We start from the raw sequence: 20,438 nt of genomic DNA on the forward strand, positions 1-20,438 counted from the left end.
TGTGTTTTGTGGCAACAGATTTATGAGAATAATTTTAAAAATGTATTTCCCTTTTCAAAAGATGATTAGAGTGTAAATTGACTTTATTTAGTACGACATTCTATGGCAGGACACAGAGACCCAGTTTTCCTAGTTAGTAAACAAAATAGGGGAAGCAAGTGATGCACTTAGGTCAAAATGTAACTATTTTGTTTTTTTATTTGAACTATTTACTGAATATCAGCTCCTCAAAATCAGGTAAAAAGAAGACAAGACTTAACTTGAATATGTAAAAGTTAGCAACAAACTTACACACAGCAGGTGTTAATTTCCATACATCTTTATTATTATTTATTATTTCCCATATATTTATATATCTTCATTCTATACAGATGTTTTATCAGTACAGCCGTGTTTGACATACACAGATCTTACATAAGCTCAAGCGAGAGAGAGGCGAAAAGGGGAGAATTACGCTCTTCATGAGATATTTTGGCATTTAACAAGACAACATGAGTTCACATCACTGACACTCACACACACACACACACACACACACACATGCACACACACGCATGCGCACTCGCGCACCACGACAGGCACACACACGTAAAGGTGCTTCAGACAATCACGCAAGCACTGAACGCACATGCAGCTCCATGTCCATGAAAGGCGGAAGCAGGTCTTCACAAGATAAATTACACTAATACCAATTAGGACTAGTAATTACACATGTAGATGTACAGTGCTCCCACAAATTTTATGTCCTGCTCCTGCACACACCACTCCCCAAAACACACACGCACGCATGCACGCACACGCACACGCAAGCAAGCACACATTTCTATTTATTTTTTGGTAGAAAATAAAGAGCTTTAATGCTGATTTATTTTTTATTTTTTCCAGAGTGCGATAATGGTAATGGTATTAGCTCTGACCCAGATTTGGCTTCTACCACTGAGATCAAATGAGGACCTTCCGCAGCGTTTCCCATGATGGTGCAACAGCGGGCGAGGTGAGACACAAGTGACAGCACTGACACATTCAGAAATAAATACATTTATCCCATATTGCCATCTCAGAGTGAACACGATTGGTTTTCCTGTCTGTGATTCATTTTCCTCTGGATGGTATAACAGTCCATCATGCAAACAGACACACGCATTCACACGCGCGCGCACACACACACACACACACACACACACACACACACACACACACACACACACACACACACACACACACACACACACACACACACACACACACACTCATGTCACAGTGCTTCACAGTGTAGGGACCTCATTGCAAAAGTCTGCCGGTCGCTCCAGATTCTATCAGATTAACACAGGCTGACAGTCAACACAGCATGACACGACAACAGCTATGAAACAGCAACAGAACAAATCTTGAATATTTGGCTTCAGCAACAGATGTAAAAATACCTGAATTTTGCTACATATTGGGATGGATAACTTTACAGCATTATATGAGACTACAGTCATGAGTAATGAGAATAGAAAGTAGTGTTTGCATGTGACCTGCCCTAATTGAGCAGCATCCCTTGTTTAAGTATCTGTTTTTAGTGTCTACATGACGTTATCATACTTAAAAGTTTACAAAATATGTTACTTTATCGCTTTTTGTGTTTCAAAGAAAGGGACACGAACCACAGAGCGGTGAAACTCAGAGAAGTATGTTTTAAAGAAACATAAATGTTCTCGAGAACCGAATCCGCATGGAGAACCAAAGCAGGTTTACGTTTCTAGATCTCACTGGGACAGGAAGGAGATGTTTGAAAAGATGCGAGAACGATGAAAGACAGCCCCCTTTGCCCTGTAGTTTTTCAGTATGTGCAGAAGAGGGCGCTCCAGGTAATTGGGATTTGCGCCGTCTTGCGCTACGGGTTTGGTCAGATTGTGTTGGTCACAAATAAATCTCTGTGGTTGTCGGTGCTGGGCTGAGGAGTGATGCTTTTCAACAGGCGCTGCGGGGAAGGAAAGACAAACAAGAAAAATCATCAAGAACTCTTTCTCCTGCCGTCACACAAAGGCTGCAACTTTGCATTACATTATTGAGATCATTTGATACACAATATTAGATTTCCAGGAAAAAAGAGCAGTTTATAACTCTATTTTTTTCTATGTTGTTTAGATACAGTTAGCTCTTAAGAGTGGCATATGTAAGAAGTGTCTGCAAAATGTTTATCTGTCACTGTTTAATTTTTGACTATTGGGTGCACTCAGTCCCTGAAACATGATCTAACGTGTTGGGGGTTCTTCAATACTAATTTCATCAGCCAACTTCATACCAACTTCAACTGGATGGCATTTTCAGAAATGGGAAATTACATCATATTTGCACTCCTGTAAGTGATGATGAAGTTGTAAACGGGAAACATCGTTGCTTTAGATATCGTTAAAATCCTTGCCAGGACAGGACAGAAATAAAATTGTGAAGTCAAGTCTGCCGATGGACAAGTACAAGCTGGCGATGGTAATGCAGTAAAACTAGCTGCTGCTGGAAGTAAGAAAGGTGAACGTTTAAAATATGAGTAATTTAACCCAAAGTTAAGAGATTTTTTTATTTTTTTTTATAAATAATTTCATTTCCATTTTCAGTTTTTGTCTTGTGGAAAATAACACTGGCGACTATACCTAGTAATGTTCATCTTTGCTGTTGCTGAGGACAACACTTAGATTCATGCAGTTTAAAAACAAAAATAAAAGCTTCTACTGAGACGAGTGGTAAGCTGTCTGTTTTTAGAGTCAATAAGATGGTGAAAATGTAAACTACTGTCACTAATGAAGCATGTAAAACACTACGACTAAATTTGTCCATAAGCCCTCAACAACGCCCATTACTACTGACGCTGTTGTTTTAAATCAGTGTTTAATTTAATAATCAGATGCAGAAACAGTTAAACCTGGTCGTACTCGTCTGACCTCCTGATCTACAAGGTCGCTGCCTCCTTCCCCTCCAACGCGTTTGCACACAAAGCCCAGCTCCTATTTGTTGACTTATGCTGATCCCTTTGTGTGAGCTGACACCAATGGACAGCAGCCAGAGAACGTCTGTCTGTGAGTCTCTTTGATGTCCTTCTCCCCCCTGTGAACCCTCTCACAACTCTAAACGTGATGTCGATATTAGACATAAAAAAATCTGAATAACTGTCTCACAAATACCTCAAATATTAATTTGACTGAATCGAGAAAGGTTATTAATCTTTTTGACTTGACCGTCGGTAACGTGATAAGCTGTACATCCACGGCATAATGCGAACGTGTGGTTGGGCGCGTGGTGCATATGTCTGATCTAGATGCTGCTTTTTCTCTCTAATCCCTGGTCTGCACTTTCTCCTTTGATCTTGATCTCAAGTCATGTGTTCACAGCAGAGGGGAGACCCTGACAGTGAGGAACGGCTCCTTGTTGCTGGTTAGTGAAAAGACATTAGTAGAAGATGCATGATGGTATAAGAACTAGCGGACGACAACAAACGCAGGAATAATAAAAAAAAAAAGATAAATATTGCAGGTGAGTTTTGTACCTGTTTGAATGTTCCCTTAGAGTTAAGTAAGTGGTAGACCATGTAAGCAGGCACACAAATGAATGAGGACACTCCAATGCAGTAGCCCAAGACAGTTGTCCACGATGGGTACTGGTAGTGGAACAGCTTGACCTCAGGAGGGAACGCCAGGAAACTGATGATGATGAACTGTGTAGGAACAAAACACACAAAACGAGATACCATATTAAAACCTTTCCGTGAACAGTTTTCTCTGACAAAGGCCTCATGAGGTGCCCTAAACGTATAAGACTGACCAGGAGGAAGCAGGGACAGATGGCCACCCAGCAAACCCTCCAGAACCCACCGGGATAGAAGCCGAGCATGACCTGGATGTCGTTGCAGAAACGGTTGGTACCTGAAGACATACACAGGCATACAGACCTGTAACCTCAAATATCAAGCATACAACCGTACTGAAACACAAACGCAATGTTTGGGAGAGACTTTGTAAAATTATTATCACAAGTATTTTTGTGGATTTCTTGTTGCAGCTGTGATAGTAAACACACAGACTGCTGTTCATCTCTCACCGTAGAACCAGGATACAGCGATGACTTCGAGCAGAACTACGGTGATGACGGCAGGACCCGTAGCGTACTCCTCAAACAGCTTCACCACAAATGCTCCTCCCTGAACGCATCACAAAGACATCCAGAAATACTAGAGCAGAAACCCATCATTATCATTACGAAATCAGGGCGAAAGAAGAAACGCATCATTGACACTGCTGTAATCTAAATTCAGCTCATTGGTATTTGCAGCATATTGTGCTGAGAAAACATGGAGTACAAACACTGTTCTAATATTATCCAATCTTATTTTTAACATTCTAATCATGTGACAAAATAGCTGTTGTGTTAAATTAACATGAGAAAACCTACATGAATCTGGATAGACATGAATGTTTATCATCTGTTATAAATGAATGAATGAAGTTGTACAAAAAAAAAGAATCAATTCAAGTCAATTAGTTCAAGGGAAAAATACTTTTCTGCACAAGTCAGAATTTATTATGTAAATGTCACGGCAGTAGCAGTATCATGCTGTGGGGCTGCTTTGCTTGTGGTTATCCACTGTTGCTTTGCAAAAGGTGGATTGGTTGATCTAAGAAGGAAATGATCCCAAACACACATATGGCAACTAATTTTGGAGTGGATAGAGCTGATTAAGAATAAATCAAGTTGATTCTAGCACAGTCATGGCTGTGCAAGAAAATGGATCGACTTAAAAAAAACAAAAAAAAAAGATTTTCTAATTAAAAAAAAAAAGCAACAAAAAGGGCAAGGTCAATGTGCAATTTACTTCCTGGGAAAAAACAAACAAACAAACAAACAGACATTTATCAAAGATTTGCAGCCATGTACCCTGATACCAGTCGTCTTCTAACCTCACTAATCAAAACATCGAATGAGTAGAGTAACATTACACATGTAGACAGAAACAGATGATAACCCGAGTAATTATTTCAGTTTTAAACTGTGGGAAACGTTGGTCAGTAACTTACATATGTGAGAGTGGACAGAGCCCCAAGGTAGCACACACAGACAAGGCCAAGGACAAACCACTCCCGTCTCTTAGCTAGGAAATGAGGGAACTCATCCAGCATGGCGGTAATTACCCCCTCCAAACCTGCAAACTGGAGAGAGGAGGACACACAGGGAGCGGGGAGGATGACATAGGGAGAAGATCAACGGCAGGATGGCGAAAACAATGAGCAAAAGACAAGAAAGCAAGAAGTTAGAACAAGAAAAAAAAATCTATTACACCCCCGCACTGTCTCAGATGTTTTGCAGCCTTCAACAGGTTTTCTCTTCCATATTTCAAGCAAACAATTGTGTGGTCAGACTTTGGAAAAGTTCCTTCACATAGAACACTTTGCAAAAATAATTTTAAAGCTCCTTCTTCCGTGGTTCCTTTGTTTTTTTCCGTGTTTTCTCATCTGCATGGCAACAGATGAGCAAGAAACAACATCAGATGTTTCTTGTCACTCATCCTACAAATGAAGGCCAGATTTGTGAAGCGCTTCTCCACAGTCACCATATCCCTTTTTGCTTCTCTGATAAATCACATTCTTGTTAGGTCTGTAAGTTTAGGCAGAAGATCGTGTCTTGGTAGGTTTGCACTTGTCATTGCTCTGAGAAATGTTCAAAGTGTTGGATATTGCTCAGTAATCCAACCCTGTTTTTAAACTTCTCCGCAACTTTCTCCCTGATGTTTCTTCTGTGTTCTGGGGCGTCCTTGATGCTGCTTGTTCATTTGTGTTTTCTAGTAAAACCCTGACATTTTTACAGAGCAGCTGGATTCATACTGAGATTAAATCACACAAAGATAACTAAGTGGCTTTTGAAGGGAACTGGCTGCACATGGTGTTATTTTTGGTATTGGTACAAGGGAAGATGAAAACAAATGTCTGCTAACACTTTTCAGATTTATACTAGTTAGAAAATTGTAAAAAAAAAAAAAAATTAAAATTTCCCTTCCACTTCTCAATTATGTGCTACTTTTTGTCGATCTACTTTTTGTAAGGCACTACATCCAAAGCACAGACTGACTGAACGAGATGAAATTTTAAGCCAGTTCAATGTGAATCTGTGTACTCTGACACGTTGTGCAGTAATATCCTCCTGATTCTCCTCATAAAACTCCTGTATCTCAGAGCCGATTCTAAACTGATTATCAGTTCACGATAAGAGCACGGCGGGTCGCTGGCTGGCCGCCTCAGAGCCAACAAACAAAGGCTCATGGAGATGGGCTGACGAAGACGGGGATATGAAACTCATATCACATTGTTTTCATTGACTGTCATTCAGAAGGGAAGAGAGGACAAAAGATTACCTGAGCCTCTCAAAAGCAAGGGGGAAGGAGAACAAGGCAAGCATGAAATCTCTGTGTGGAGTTGGATGAAGCACAACGGGAGTTGGGATGTAGGCAGCAACAGATTGGGTTAAAACAGAAAGGAGAGCGGACCGCTTGTAGACTAATGAGCAAACTGACCGTGCTGTCCAGACCCAACATTATGATCATGAGGAAGAAGATGATGGCAAAGAACGTGGCAGCAGGCATGTTGGCTATGGCTTCAGCGTAAATGATGAACAACAAGCTGGGGCCTGGAAGGAGACGTGAGGGTAAATATCAGGAGAGAGAAAACAGCGAGAGAATAAATGCAGGAACACCTTCGTGTGGACTGCGATGTTACCTGCATCCTTCGCCACATCGTCCACATTTTGCTTTCTCATCTCCGCCATGTAGCCCAGAACGGTGAAGATGACAAAACCGGACAGGAAGCTGGTGAGGCAGTTCACCGAGCTCGTGACCAGCGCATCTCTAACAGGAAAATAAAAGAACAAAGCTTTAAAAAGAGTTATTATTAGTGAACAACCGGTAATTTTAGAGGATATGCTACTAAGGCAGCTCTCAAATATGAGCACAATGCTGCCAAAATGCTAAGTTGTTGTTAATGGGAAATAGGGAGACCACAATAAAGCTTTTCCACAAAAGCACGGTGCACATCACCAAAAAAACAACAAACATACAGTGAGTGTTGGATGCTAATGGACGACTGCCAAAAATGACTGAATGCTGGAACTAAATACAAAAATGAATCCAAAAAGTATTGGTGTAAGGTTTTAAAATACTTATGCAATCAGTTCATTGTAATGAGTTTTTGATTCTTTTTAAATTTATTTGACAGAAGAAGAATCGTTTCTTTTTCAGTGATGAAATTTCCCCTTCTTATGTCATGTAAGCTGCACATTGTAACAGAGAGAGGCATGTTTGCTTTGGCGAGCCAATGTGAACTCTGAATTTTGGTTCTTACTTGTAGCAGTTGTTGTGAAAGGGGTTGTAGCTGGCGAAGGCGAGCAGCACACCGAAGCCGGGGCCCAAGGAGAAGAAGATCTGAGCTGCCGCGTCGATCCATACCTTTGACCAAGTTAAAAAGTTAGTCATGCCGATTAATGGAGTGTCAGAAAAAAGGCAAAAGCCATCTGGGATGTTCGACAAGAACTCGGAATAGAAAATCCGGCTGACCGTCGTGCTAAGCAGCTTCTCCCAATCGGGTTTGAGATAGAAGACGACGCCCCTCCAGGCCCCTGGCAGCGTGGCCCCTCGGATGAGAAGGACCAGGAGAACCAGATAGGGAAATGTTGCAGTCACCCACACTACCTAACGTGTGTGGGAAGCAACAAAACAGACAGATCAACCTTCATCTGTTCATACTCAGGAATTACTCTTAACGCAGTGTAAATACTGAAAACAAAGGAATTTCTTTCTCTCTAAAACTGCTGTTACGTGTTTGTAGATTGTGATCACTTGTCACACTATATAAGGTAGACTCTTCAGGAGTAATAAAACAACAATGGTGCACTCTAAATTAAATTAAGCTTAATTGAATTAGATATGCATTACTTTTTATCAACAGATAATAAATAGGGATTAGAGTAATGGCTACAAGGAAAGTCAAGTGCATGCAACTTCAGATGAACCTCGTTTCAATGCCAACGCTTCGTGTGATTATTTCTCAAAATTTAAGGCCAGACCTGTTGATTTTACTGCAACACGTTGGGCTCGCTTTCAACAGACCAATGATGGATGATGACAAGGGTAACGTGATAACACGAGTTTCCGCGTTCTCTCTGCCTCTTTCGCCATCCACGCATGCATCCATCGACTCTAACTGACAAGCCCATCAGCCACGCAGGCGCCCCCGTCCGTTACCTTTCCAGACGTCTTGACTCCCTTCCAGATGCTGAAGTAGACGATGGTGAAGATGAAGAGCAAGCAGAGGGCCAGCTGCCAGCTGATGGATCCCAGCTGGTGCAGACCTGGGGACAGGTGGACCTGCAGCACGTGGCGCCTGGCAAGAGGTCGCAAAAGATGGGAGAACTTGTGAGCTAGGAGGAAGGAAGCTGAGAGGAAAAACAATCGTGAGGACGGGGATTCTTGGAACTCTGAGAACAGGTTTGAAGAGAGAAAATGTGATAGAAAAAAAAATACAATAAGACTGTGCAAAAGGGCACTGTTTAGGACAGAAAGTGGAAATATATATTATTAATCAAATATGGGTGGCTAGAAAAAGTAACTCAATGAGTACAGAGTTCATCTGAGTGCACAGCAGACTGTCTTGGCAGTCTCAAACACTTCATGTCAAGAAGCCAAGGAGAAAAAAAGTGCTTTGTGGAAAAAAAAAAAAAAGAGAGTTTGAAATTAACTGTAAGGTTGATATCCGGTCACAGGTTAAGTTCACAGAACTTGGATGATAATGCAGCTGTGGGATTTAAGCTGAAAACAGGAAATTCTGGCGCCAGACGGAGTTGAGGAATTTGTTTCTTTGAAACGCGCATTAGGAGAAGTCAGCCGTGAACGAAGCCTGAGTTTCCCTCGATGGAAGGCCTCGGAGGCGGTGCAGCAAGAGTCTGATAAGACTGAGGAGATTCGCAGCGGAGACATCGACAAAACTATTTTCTGAATGAAACATTTGGGGGGGGCGGGGAACCTGACTTGAAGTAATCACCATTATACCACACTGAAATGGAAATGCTGTTAGCATCCTCCTGCAAGGCAAAGGGAATTGAATTCTTTTTTTTCTTCAATGCTTGTAATGTTATCAAAACTCCTGAACACCAAAACAGACCACTGCCATCACTTTTCTGGACGCCATTCTTGATGCTTGGCTCTCTGTCTCTCTCTCTCTCTTTCTCTTTCTCTCCACGTCTCAACATCTGACTTACATGCACTTACGTATAGAACTCCTCGGCGGGGGACGTGGACGAGTTGGACCAGGACACATTGTGGTCCGAGGACAAGTAGTGGTTGCAGTTGGCCGTGTTCCAGCTGTTGGTGCAGGTGGTCCAGGGCAGGGTGGGTCGAAAAGATGACAGCAGGTAGTAGAGGGCCCAGGCCATGATGGTGTTGTAGTAGAAGGCGATGTAAAGGGCTATGATGCAGATGGCGAAGCCAATTCCTGAGTGAGTGGAGAAAAAATGTTTTTAGAGGAGATCAGAAGGTTAAAAAACATTTTTTTTTAAATTACGTGACAGCAGTCAGTCAAAATCCATCCAAAGAGATGAGTGTGTGCAAGCTTATTCAAGTCCGTGTTTGGTATCAGGGTGGCATTTCCAAACAACGCAAATTTACATACTACTCTGTTTCTAAGCACTTGGCATTTGGCATGAAAATGGGACAATTTCCATAACAGAGAGTTGGTTCATCTATCAAGAAATACAAGGAACCAAGGGATTAAACCGAAGGGGGGCAAAGAGGTTAAATGGGCTGTCCGTCAGACCCTCACGGTTCTTCTTGTTCGCTCTACGAGCTCTTCATGTCGGAGTGGTTTGCTACCTGCAACCCTGCGCCTTCAGTTACCTTTGAAGATGGGACAGATGTGTTTCCAGATGGAGATGCAGCCGCTGCGGTGGAACTGGCCTAGCGCTAGCTCCATGTAGAAGAGAGGTACTCCTCCAAACACAGCCATCAACAGGTAGGGCAGCAAAAAGGCACCTGGAGGGAAGAAACGACACGGAGGAGAAGTAGATGTGGAAACCAAACAAAAAGTAGCAGTTAAGCAATTATTTCACTATTTGTTTCTTTCAAATACCATCTCTGCGAATGAATAAGGCAGCAAAATGTTGGAAGAATATTTAACCGAAAAAAAAAAAAAAATCATTGTTGGTTTCCTCTGGGTACATCTGCTGTGTTAGCTTAATTGGCCACTACAAGTTACCCTTAGGTCTGAGTGTGTATGTGTCCATAATTGTTCTGTTTGTCTCTGCGTTGCCCTGTGATGGACTGGTGAACTGTGAAGGCTGTACGTCGCCCTTTCGTCCAATGGCTGCTGGCTACAGGCATTACATTAAGTAAGACTTTTCTTGTTTTATGTCAGTTAGGACGACTAAGATGATTTCTTGAACAATTTGCTTGGACTTTCTTCCAAGTCAGAGGTTGATCACAGACTTTCTTTAAAGGCAATGGTCAAAACTGTGGCTCAGGTCAAGCAGTTATTTTGCAAATGGAGGGTTGTTGGTTCATTTCTTTCTCCCCCCTCTCATTCGGCAAGGCACATTTGGTGCCTTTAAACTGTATGAAAGCCATCATAGAGTTTTATTGTTAGCAGTTAATGTGGCATCGTCTGGACATCTTATGTTGTAGCCAACAATGAAACAGTCTTTTGGCAATCCACAGTTCTTATTTATATATCTGGCATGATTTCTTTGAATATATCCACACTGTCATACCAGGAGGTGCTTCCTTAATATAATCCAAGTTTCCCCTTCATTTAACTCAAATGCTATGAATTAGCCTATAGGAAGTTTCCAACGCCACAGGAGCATCATCTGGATTTTCTCAAATTGTTTAAAGGCCCAGCAGTGCTAGTGCATAGAAACTACTGACTTAGAACAATTGGAGAGATCATTTTGTTACTTTGTTCAGACATTTAGCAACATATAACAGTAACATTGGAAATACTAACTGGCCTATAATCAGGAAAGGCTTAGTCTGATTTCATGTCAGATAACAAGAAAAAAAAGGTTTCTTGTCTTCTTTGGTTTAAGCTTTATCAACTGTTCACTTTTCTGAATAAATAAATTATAAGTACTGGGATTTGGTAATACAGAGAAACTTCAAAAGTAAGAAAAATAAATAAATATTACACGGCCGAGAACAGTGCAGAGAAGGGGCACATTAGATGTTTGGACAGATCTAATGCTGCCTTTCCTGCTATCTGATCATAAACTTAGTTTGTGTGCACGTGCGCGAACAGGGCGGTGCGTACTTGCATGCTCAGAGCCTCTTTGTGACATGAAAGAGAAGATAAGGGGTTGATTGAGCAGCTGCCTGGAAGACAGGTTATTAAGCATGGAGAGGGACTGAGTCTCAGGGTGCGCTCATAAAAAGCACAATTAATACTGTTGCCTCTATCAAGTGTCTCCCGGTCTCGATCTCTTACCTCGCCGGTGGCACGCACACATGCATGGAGCACAGGAAATTACAAAGATTTTATTATTGCAAATTCAATAAAAAGGGAGGCCTCGTTTGGTGCTAGGTGTGGATGGTGAAGGAGAGAGCAAGTTAGGTGACACGGGCTTTGTGGAAGCACAAACTTACCTTTGTTGTCCCTGAGATTTGGCACAAAAAAGTTACTCATGAACAACTAAGAATATGGTGCTCTTTTTCCTCTTTTTTGTACCATTTATGTGAAAAATGTTGCCAGTGAAAAACTGCCCATTCATTAATCTGACCTAGAGGCTTTCTGTGGTGCTGTCCACATTCCAATATGAAATCCTTCACCTTTTACATGGAAGCTTTCACTTCACAACTAACCCTCCTTGACCTTTATTTGTCTTCCAAACATCTCTTGAAATCTCACCTCCTCCATTCTGGTAGCAGATGTAAGGGAATCGCCAGACGTTTCCGAGATCCACAGCGTAGCCGATCACAGACAACAGGAAGTCCATCTTCTTGCTCCAGGTCTCTCTGGGCCTCTCTAAGCTGGTCTGCTGGACCACCAGAGTTCTCAGGCCTCCCAGCGGCCCCGTTAACCCAGTTCCCCCCGTGGGCCCGGGCGCTGCCCCTGCAGCCGATCCTGGTGCCGATCCCTCTCTGGGGCTCTGAGGGGTGGAGGTTGTGTAGCCATTGGACACCTGCTGACCGGAACCAGAGGTCAAGCTCTTTGGTCCTCTCTCTCCGAGACCATCAGCCAGAACCAATCTACCATTTTCCTGTTGTGTCTCCTCCTCTTGCCCCTCTATTTCCTCTCTCCCTTTGCCCAGCTCTCTCCCATTCTCCTCTTTGTCCATTGTTGACACGCTAGTCATCATCATATCTTTTGTCTCCATTGGGCTGTGTTGGTGTTGATGTTGGCAAAGCAGTTAGGGGTGGAGAGAGCTTCTCAGTGACGATGAAGGGAATCTGGCGCTGTTGGCTGATACGGTGCCCATGAGGGGGCCAGAAGGATAAAGTGAGCTAGGGAAGGGTGTGGAGACAGTGTGGGACAGTTCTGAAGGGAGTAAAGTCTGTCCTTTTTGTACAGGTAAAAGATAATCGGGAAAGAGGAAGGGTGCTAAATGATAGAAATGAGGGCAGATGGGCGTGTATGTGAGACAATTGAATGTTGGAGCGTCTGTTGAGCAAGAGAGGCAAAGAAGGGTGTTCAAGACGAGAAAGGGGCTTGAGGAGAATGTAGGGTAACGCAAAAGTTTCAACAATCTTGGCTCTTCTCCACAAATAGATCGTCTTCTGAGACACTTGGCAGCAGGGCAAACTGCAACACACAGACAGAAAGCAAAATCGTTCAAAACAGAAAGGTTATCTGCATCATTCAGTCCTCAGCAAACTTTGAAATGAAGCTTTCTATCCGACAGGACATGACTGAAAAGTGCTTGTACAGTACATCCGTCTATCCGCACATATTCCTTGTCAGCTAACAGCTCCGTTTGCGCACATCTCCAGTGGACATTCGGTAAGAGATGGGGTGGACTCTCGGCAGCCCATCATAGTAGTCATATGAAGAATAAAGTTTTTGTCTCACCGTTTTAGTATTTGCTTAATCCTAAAAAACACAAATTGAGGAGGATTGTGTTTGGACAAGTCAATTTACCCACCGTTGTGTTTTCTTCATAGTTTCATGCAAGATGTCAGTTGCACAACTATTTTTAGCGTTCTTGTTATTAAAGGTATATCATAGAGAAAGCATGGAGAATACAGCTGTTTGCATTTCTGACACAGTATAACAACAAACAAACAAACTAGGAATTGCAGTTCTTGGAAAACCCATCATTCAGTTTTTTAAACTCCACCGCATGTTAGATTCACAGAAAAAAAAAAAAAAAAAAAAAAAACCTAAAGTGCACTTCAGGAATAAACAGAATGATTGACATTATTATGTGTTAGTCCTGACTGGTATTATGAAACTCAAAATAAAAATAGCTATTTACTTTGATAAATAGCTACTTTAAAAAGTAGTTGGGGGAAAAAAAACAAAACTTTTGACTTTCTGTTAAAATAAAAAGCCAAGAAAACATTGTGTATGAAACTGTGTTCAAACAAAGTTATATTTTTACCTGTTGATCATTTTCTTTTCTACTCTGAATAAGATTGCTCAATTTGAAATGGAACTATATATATATATATATATATATATATATATATATATATATATATATATATATATATATATATATATAATTTTTGTTTACGCTCAACACTTAACTGGCTCATTCATAACAGAAAAATTATATAAAACAAAACAAAAACACAACAATTTCAGAAAAAGCTTAAACTGCCATTGCTAACTAAGCAACTAAGAGGCAGACTAAGAAACATGTATCCCATATCTCATGAATTATTAAATAAATAAATAAACAGCATGCATAATTTATACAGGTATTAAATGTGTTTTTTCCAGTTTTAACAGCAGAAAAATCCTTCCAGCACAGTTTCTGATGGTTAGTAAAGCAACAGTTTCTTATGGTTATTTAAATAAAAATATTTAAGTATTTTATTTAAATACTTTAAATAAAATATGCGAGTAAACATCACAATATAGAAATCCCATAGTGAACAGAAACATTTCTGAATCGTCCAATATCTCATCCTAACCTACTACAGCAGACATTATTTCAAACATTTTACCCTAAATGGCAAATATACAAAAAAAAAAAAGTTTAAATCACCAAAACTGTTTCATCTTGACTGAGGTGCATACTTTACCTTAAGATGGAAACAGAAGAAGAGGAAAAGACCTGTAGAAAAAAACGTAGTAAAGTGCAAAGAGCAGCAGCAACAACTTCTACTTAAAACTTAAAGAATCCTGAGGTGCGGCAAAAACTTGCCAGAGAAACAGCCTCACTTGCTCATCAGGACGTCGTGTTTGCCCATTGAGCTCTCCTGCCTCTCTCATTTCTCCCTCCCTCCCGCTCCCTCCCTTGTTGCCCCTCTCTCACTGGCTTGGAACACACGCTCTCACACACACACATGCTTTGTACAGAGACCCGCAGCAGCTTAGACATATGCGTAGATGGATGGATGGATGCATGGATGCACGCACTCAGACAATGCAGGAGCGTGCTGCAGGCACAGACCTGCACATCACAGTATCAGATGCTTGGATTGATGGAGTAATAAGACAAACAGAAGCCATGGAGTGTGGCGTGGCTCTGACACGGCACGGTCATGGCAGAGCTCACATTAAAGCACAGAGTCTCACAGTGCAGACAGGGGGAAGCCCGAACCTCACCAAGATGTTTGGCAACGCTCAGGGCGCTGCAGACCGAGAGACACCAGACACCAGCCCTACTCTGGAGACCCTACCCTCTGTTTTTCCCCTTCATGATTTTCCTTTCTTCCCTGTTCCCACCTGTTATACTTTGATCTCTATTCCTACTTCCCCCCTCCGTCCAATTTACATTTAGTCACACACACCTGCTCTTCAGAGGTGAAACTTTTTTATTATTATTATTTTGAGCCATTTTGGCCAATTTTCTAATTCCATTATTATTTTTTTCATAAAAAAAAACCAGTGACTTCATCATAAGTATATTTTAGGAATAAATTAAACTAATTTAAAAAGGTAGTCGGAGGTTTTCTTCCAGGAATTATGTTTCGAACCGTATTTGGTGCCAGGCGGTGGGAAGACGCACCGTGAGTGACTAACCCTTCCCCCCACCCCCACCTGGTTCTCCATAACCAAACTCCTCCAGGTTATTGCTGTAAATTGAGAATTTTTCTTCTACTTGAGTAACAGCCTGAATTATGACTGTAATCCAGAGAAGCTTTGGAATGTTTTGAGCGTGGGCTCAGCAATCAGTAGAGATTCAGTGCCTTGCAAATGTATCTGAAGCTTTTTGTCGCTATGTTGCAACCGCACACTTTATCTTTTTGCTGCTTCATGCGATGTTACATAATTGTGACATGGAAGGACGACAAGTTGCACCGCAAGGAATGTCAGCACTTTGTAGAACCACCTTTCGATGTAATTGCAGCTGAAAGACACAACAACCTGTATGACTCTAGTTTCTGCTTTTAAATACCAACAAGACAGAAGTTGTTCTCTTTGAAGCAAAACCTCTGAAAGCGAAACTGCTCAGTTAATCACTTAATCTGGATGAGATTAAATTGGCCTCCAGTAATAAAGTACAAAAACGTTGCTTTTAATTTTGATCAGGACATGCCATTCAAATCTCATGTCACATTTTATGGAAAAAAAAAAAAAGTTATCCAAGCACCATTAAGGTGAAAGCCCCTCAGCCAGGTTTACACGGATGACATTCAGATGCCCCCTCAGAGTGCCAGCATTGCCACCTCTGCCTGCAGATTCTCAAGCATCTCCTTCATACCAAAGGACAGTGAGACAATTCAATTAGCAGCTGCAGAAAACATCACCTCCAGGGCTATAAACTTCAGTGGGTTTGCAGAGGCAAAGTTCATTCTGTGAATGTTCGCAAGCAATAAAACAAAGACATAACACGACACCACCAACACAAACATTGCTTCCATACTGGGAGTGAATCATATGCCTGGGGATTCTATGTAGTGTTTACGTTTCTCTTGAATCCATTTGGTGGCACTTGATTTTATTTAGGGCTCTTGGAGTAAATTCAGATTGATACCTACGTAAACAACTTCTATTATTTTCCCTTTTCAATTACTTGCTATTTTTGTGCAAATAAAATACACTTACTGTAAAAGTAGCTGTTTCTTGAAGGACCGCCCCTACGAACAAGACAATACAATTGTTTTGGGCCCTCGGTTTCCAATAAAGGGTGGAGGTCATAACATGATTAATGGGAGAGGAGAGAAAGAAAAGCCGATTTGTTTTTATTTCTGTGAAATATTCACTGCTTCTTTACTCTGAGCCTCGGTTCTTTAAGTGAAACCATGTGGGAACTCCATGTGGGAACTTATTAAAAAGCTTAGCCACTTATGGACATCTAGAAACATGACGAGGATCCCAACTATTTCAGCACAAGTTGCACCCAAAGACCCAAAGCATTTTTTTTTTTTTTATAAAGTCCTTTTCTTAGAAACTGAAATAAATGTAATGATGAAGGTAAACGTAAAACATTTCCATCTGGACTGTGATATAATCTATGGAAAGCTCAAGGACATGAAAGCCGACACTTTACCAAACACAGCTTCTGCTCTCAGGGTTCACGCTGTCACGCATGTCCATGTTGCATAAACGACTGCAGGTCTGCAATCACACGGTGGGACTGAGGTAATGGTCGCTGCCGAGAAGTTTAATGAGTGCCCGAGTAGAAAGCATTTCCTCTAAAGTCCCGACCAGATCTCAGTTGGTGCCTGTTCCGTGTTTCTGTGACGTGACGACAAATCAAAACTTTATTAAACACATAACGCCCTGCAGGACGGACTGCAGACGTAAGGAGAGGGTGTGGAAAGATAACGCTCTTATCACACTCCGCTTCGACAACTCCCAGGGGCTTTCCTGAAAAATGTCTGGACTTAAGACAAACGTACACTTTTCAGCACTGTGAGCCAACTTTCCTCTTTTCTGTTTGAGTTGGATCTAATAATGAACGCATGATTTATCGAAGATTGACTCCAATCTGACAGTCAGTACATTTATCTTAAACATGATTTGGTTTCATTTGAGTAAATATAAAAACCTCATTGGCACCCCTGAAATAAATCGAAGCATTTTGTGAATTTTAACTTTATCTTCTTAGACTGACTGGAACATTTCATTCATATTCCATGACCTCCTGCTTACCTGGCTTGGAAATAGGACTATGACTCTTTCAGCCACACTTTTAACTTGGGACAGACATGAGAAAGTATCATTCAGGTTAAGCAGAGGTGTGTTAACCTTTAGTGGTCATCAGTGCAAGACTGAAAAAAAAAAACAGGTACGCAGCGACAATGTTTTGAAAATTAACCTGTGTGGCTATGCAAATGGTGATTGGTTTGACTTTTGGACGCATGGCAAGAGAAAGCCTTCTCTGTCTTTCCATCACAAATGCAGACATGTGGACTAACGTCTATTCTACTGGCATTTTAACTGGAACTGTCGGCTTTGGCCTGATGAGAATAAGACTGCAACAAAGACTCTAAGTTGTAATAAAACATAGCACAAGCTAAAAGCAACTGTTACCCATTAAGAAAAGGGGAGGATATATAATGCTGTGGGTTTGTTTTTCTTCCATAGACTCTGGGAATGGCTTCATTCGTTCTTCGAAATACCAGAGCATTTTTGCTAAAAGATCTGCTAGAGTCTGCTCTTTGAAAACCGGGAAATACTCAAGCTTTTCGACAGACACAAAATGAGCCTTCCTCTTGTGGTCATCTCAGATTAAATCTGAATGAATTAATGCACCATCAAAGGTTTGAGTTTTCAACATTTTTACCTGAAGCTTTGACCACTTGAGTAAAAAAATGAAGTAAGTGCAAAACTTTCAAAACTGGACCCTTTTCTTCATTGCATCTAGCTGTTATTTCTGCCTCTGTGAAGGAGTGATAAACTAATACGTGTAATTAAATCAACTTGTCAGGTTTGATTATCTCTGTTGAAAGTTTCCCTGCCATAATTTAAATGATTTCAAAAATTTATGTCTGAAGAGCTCTGTTTATGTGTGGCAAAGCTGCTAAAATGCAAAATATTTCACTACACAAACACACATACACACACATTCACATGTTGAACGCACGGATACATGGAAGACAAAACGTCTTCTGAACCCTAATAATTAAAATCCTTGTTTTCTTCTATAACATCCTGTGCCTTCCTGACATCATGCAATTCCAATCTAGGGCCAATTGTAAAATAAACAACTAACGATGGGATGAGAGGAGAAAACTATGGTTGAGAGTCTGAAAGGCAGCGCTGCCACCACATCTGCACAAACATCACTTAACAAGCCAAAGGAACTTGTAGTACTTTATGAGGAAACTACTCCCAGAGGAAAAGAAAAACAGGTTTTTTTGTACATGCTGTATTGAAAAGGCCTGATAAGCAGATGTGAAAACACATTTTCAGTGGCAAGCGGAGTTCACAGCATCCTGCCCTGAAGGAGAGATTAATTCTCTTGACGGTGTAGTTGCACGAGAAGTTAGGTAACATGGGAAAAGCACATTATGGCCTTTGGCCTTTATTATAAGAAAATTGTCTGAAATCTTTCTCCTTTTCATTATCAATTCTTGCACAGCTTGCAAAAACATTCTTGTGAGACATGAATTAATTTGTCCCTCTGACCTCTTCAGTGCTTGAGCTTAAATGTCAGATTGAAATTCAAATCATTGAATAAAGCTGCCAGGAGTAATCTAGAGGCTCAGAGATGCTACAGAAAAAAATAATCAGAATAAATATGCATCAAGCACAATTAAATTATGCATCCAGAGAGCAATTTCAGTGATGAGATTTTGTTTTGTGTCCTCAGTTTCACCTTCTAGTCAATGAAGAAATAAAGGACTTAAAAAAAAATCAAAAAAAAAAAGCCAAGGAACAGCAGAACGGTCATCTGAGAGAATCAGAACAATTAAAGATGTAAATCTCAAGTTATTACATGCAGATTTGATGACTTTTAGTCAAGATTCTGTGCTCACCACAGTACTCAGACTGCCCTTTTCAAGGTGTTCAATGACATTCACATAAATACAGACTGTGGAAGAATCACAGTGCTGGTTGTGTTGGACCTCAGTGCAGAATTTGACACGGCTGACAGTGATGTATTGTTGAAGCAACTGGAGAGCCGGCCGGGTCGGACTCTCTGGTTCGCTACTTGACTGGTTCGAATCTTAACTAGAGAACAGGGATTTCTTTGCGTTAATAAATAACTTCTCATCGGAGCAGAGACAATTCACATGTGGGGCACCGCGAGGTTGCTCACGCTAGCTCAGGCTATAACAAGTAATAAGTTAGTTATCATAACTGCACGGATGATATGCAGCACTGAACAGATGCTTAGGGGAAAAAAAAAAAAGAATCAATGCATGGATGTGCCATAACCTTCTCCACCTGAACAGAAACAAAACTGAAGTAATTATCTTTGCACCTAAAGAGGAATGATGAAGAGCAAGTGCACAGATTAGGTTATTACAGCCAGAAACTGGTGATCAGACACTTACTTTTGTAAGTTGCTGTATTTAAAGTTATTAAAACTGGGAACGTGAAGACCTGTAATCCTTGTGAATCCGAAGTTACACACAAATATTGAATATCCCAGTTATAAAGTCTAAGAGAGAACGAGCTCTCTTCATCAATTTTGCCACATATCTTAAAAGATGAGACCCAACGTTTTACCAAGCGTGTACTGATGAAGCAGCTGATTGGCTGACTTATCTGTGATAAATGGTGAGACTTTTTTTGTTGAAAAAAGTACGACATAAAAATATAAAGTGGTGGCTTTGAAAACTGATAAGTAATGTAGTTGTTGTTTTGAAATATTGAAATTCAATTTTCCGTAAGGTGCAAAGACTAAGAGCTTAGAGCAGTAATGTGACTGTTAGAGTGGGAGTGACCATAAACCTTAACCCCAATTATTCACGAGACACAATATTTGCTTGCAAATTGCTGCCATATTCTTTTCCTGCTCTAAGAAGATCATAACACCCCGGTGACCCCATGTTGACATTTCCATTCTTGCAAGATTCCTGAGGTTAAAATCTCAAGCGTTGAGCTACGGAGAATTCACTTTGAAAAGCGGCAGAGGCCCAGCCTGGGGGCAGTTAAAAGGTTACGACCGGCGTTGTGTTAATTATGACAGGAGTTCCTCAGAAGATGAACAGCTTAATGCCCAGAAATTGCATTTTTCAACAGAACATGAAGACCTCACCCCCTGCCCCCCACCTCTCCGACCCCTCAGGCAAGAGCCGGATCATAGGAGTGTGAAACGTAACCTCGCACTAATCGTTCAGATTAGCTAAAAACAAATACTTAACA

The 20,438-nt window shown here is 41.1% G+C and overlaps 1 protein-coding gene across 1 annotated transcript; it reads right to left on the minus strand.

Annotated features, from left to right (window-relative positions):
* Window positions 1–303: 303 nt before the first annotated feature.
* Window positions 304–14,543, minus strand: slc6a4a (solute carrier family 6 member 4a). The gene is made up of 14 exons (XM_015013354.2): window positions 14,255–14,543; window positions 11,913–12,806; window positions 9,911–10,045; window positions 9,287–9,509; window positions 8,264–8,402; window positions 7,577–7,711; window positions 7,365–7,468; window positions 6,744–6,871; window positions 6,542–6,654; window positions 5,052–5,183; window positions 4,078–4,177; window positions 3,802–3,902; window positions 3,527–3,694; window positions 304–1,966 (listed from the first exon to the last, which is right to left on the minus strand). Exons 2-14 carry the CDS (start codon window positions 12,379–12,381, stop codon window positions 1,892–1,894), a joined length of 2,022 nt encoding a protein of 673 aa, XP_014868840.2. The 5' UTR covers window positions 12,382–12,806; window positions 14,255–14,543; the 3' UTR covers window positions 304–1,891.
* Between the last annotated feature and the right edge of the window lie 5,895 nt (window positions 14,544–20,438).

This window comes from Poecilia mexicana, unplaced genomic scaffold, assembly GCF_051168715.1.
Source record: "Poecilia mexicana isolate PSO_F unplaced genomic scaffold, ASM5116871v1 scaffold_13, whole genome shotgun sequence".
NCBI lineage: Eukaryota > Metazoa > Chordata > Actinopteri > Cyprinodontiformes > Poeciliidae > Poecilia > Poecilia mexicana.

Bases quoted from the DNA above. Each gene is read 5' to 3' on its own strand.
- slc6a4a (XM_015013354.2), bottom strand. From the start codon at position 12,381: ATGGAGACAAAAGATATGATGATGACTAGCGTGTCAACAATGGACAAA. The intron at 9,510-9,910 runs GTAACTGAAGGC...CCACTCACTCAG, and splicing joins CATCTGTCCCATCTTCAAAG to GAATTGGCTTCGCCATCTGC. The intron at 3,903-4,077 runs GTGAGAGATGAA...GTATGTCTTCAG, and splicing joins CGCTGTATCCTGGTTCTACG to GTACCAACCGTTTCTGCAAC.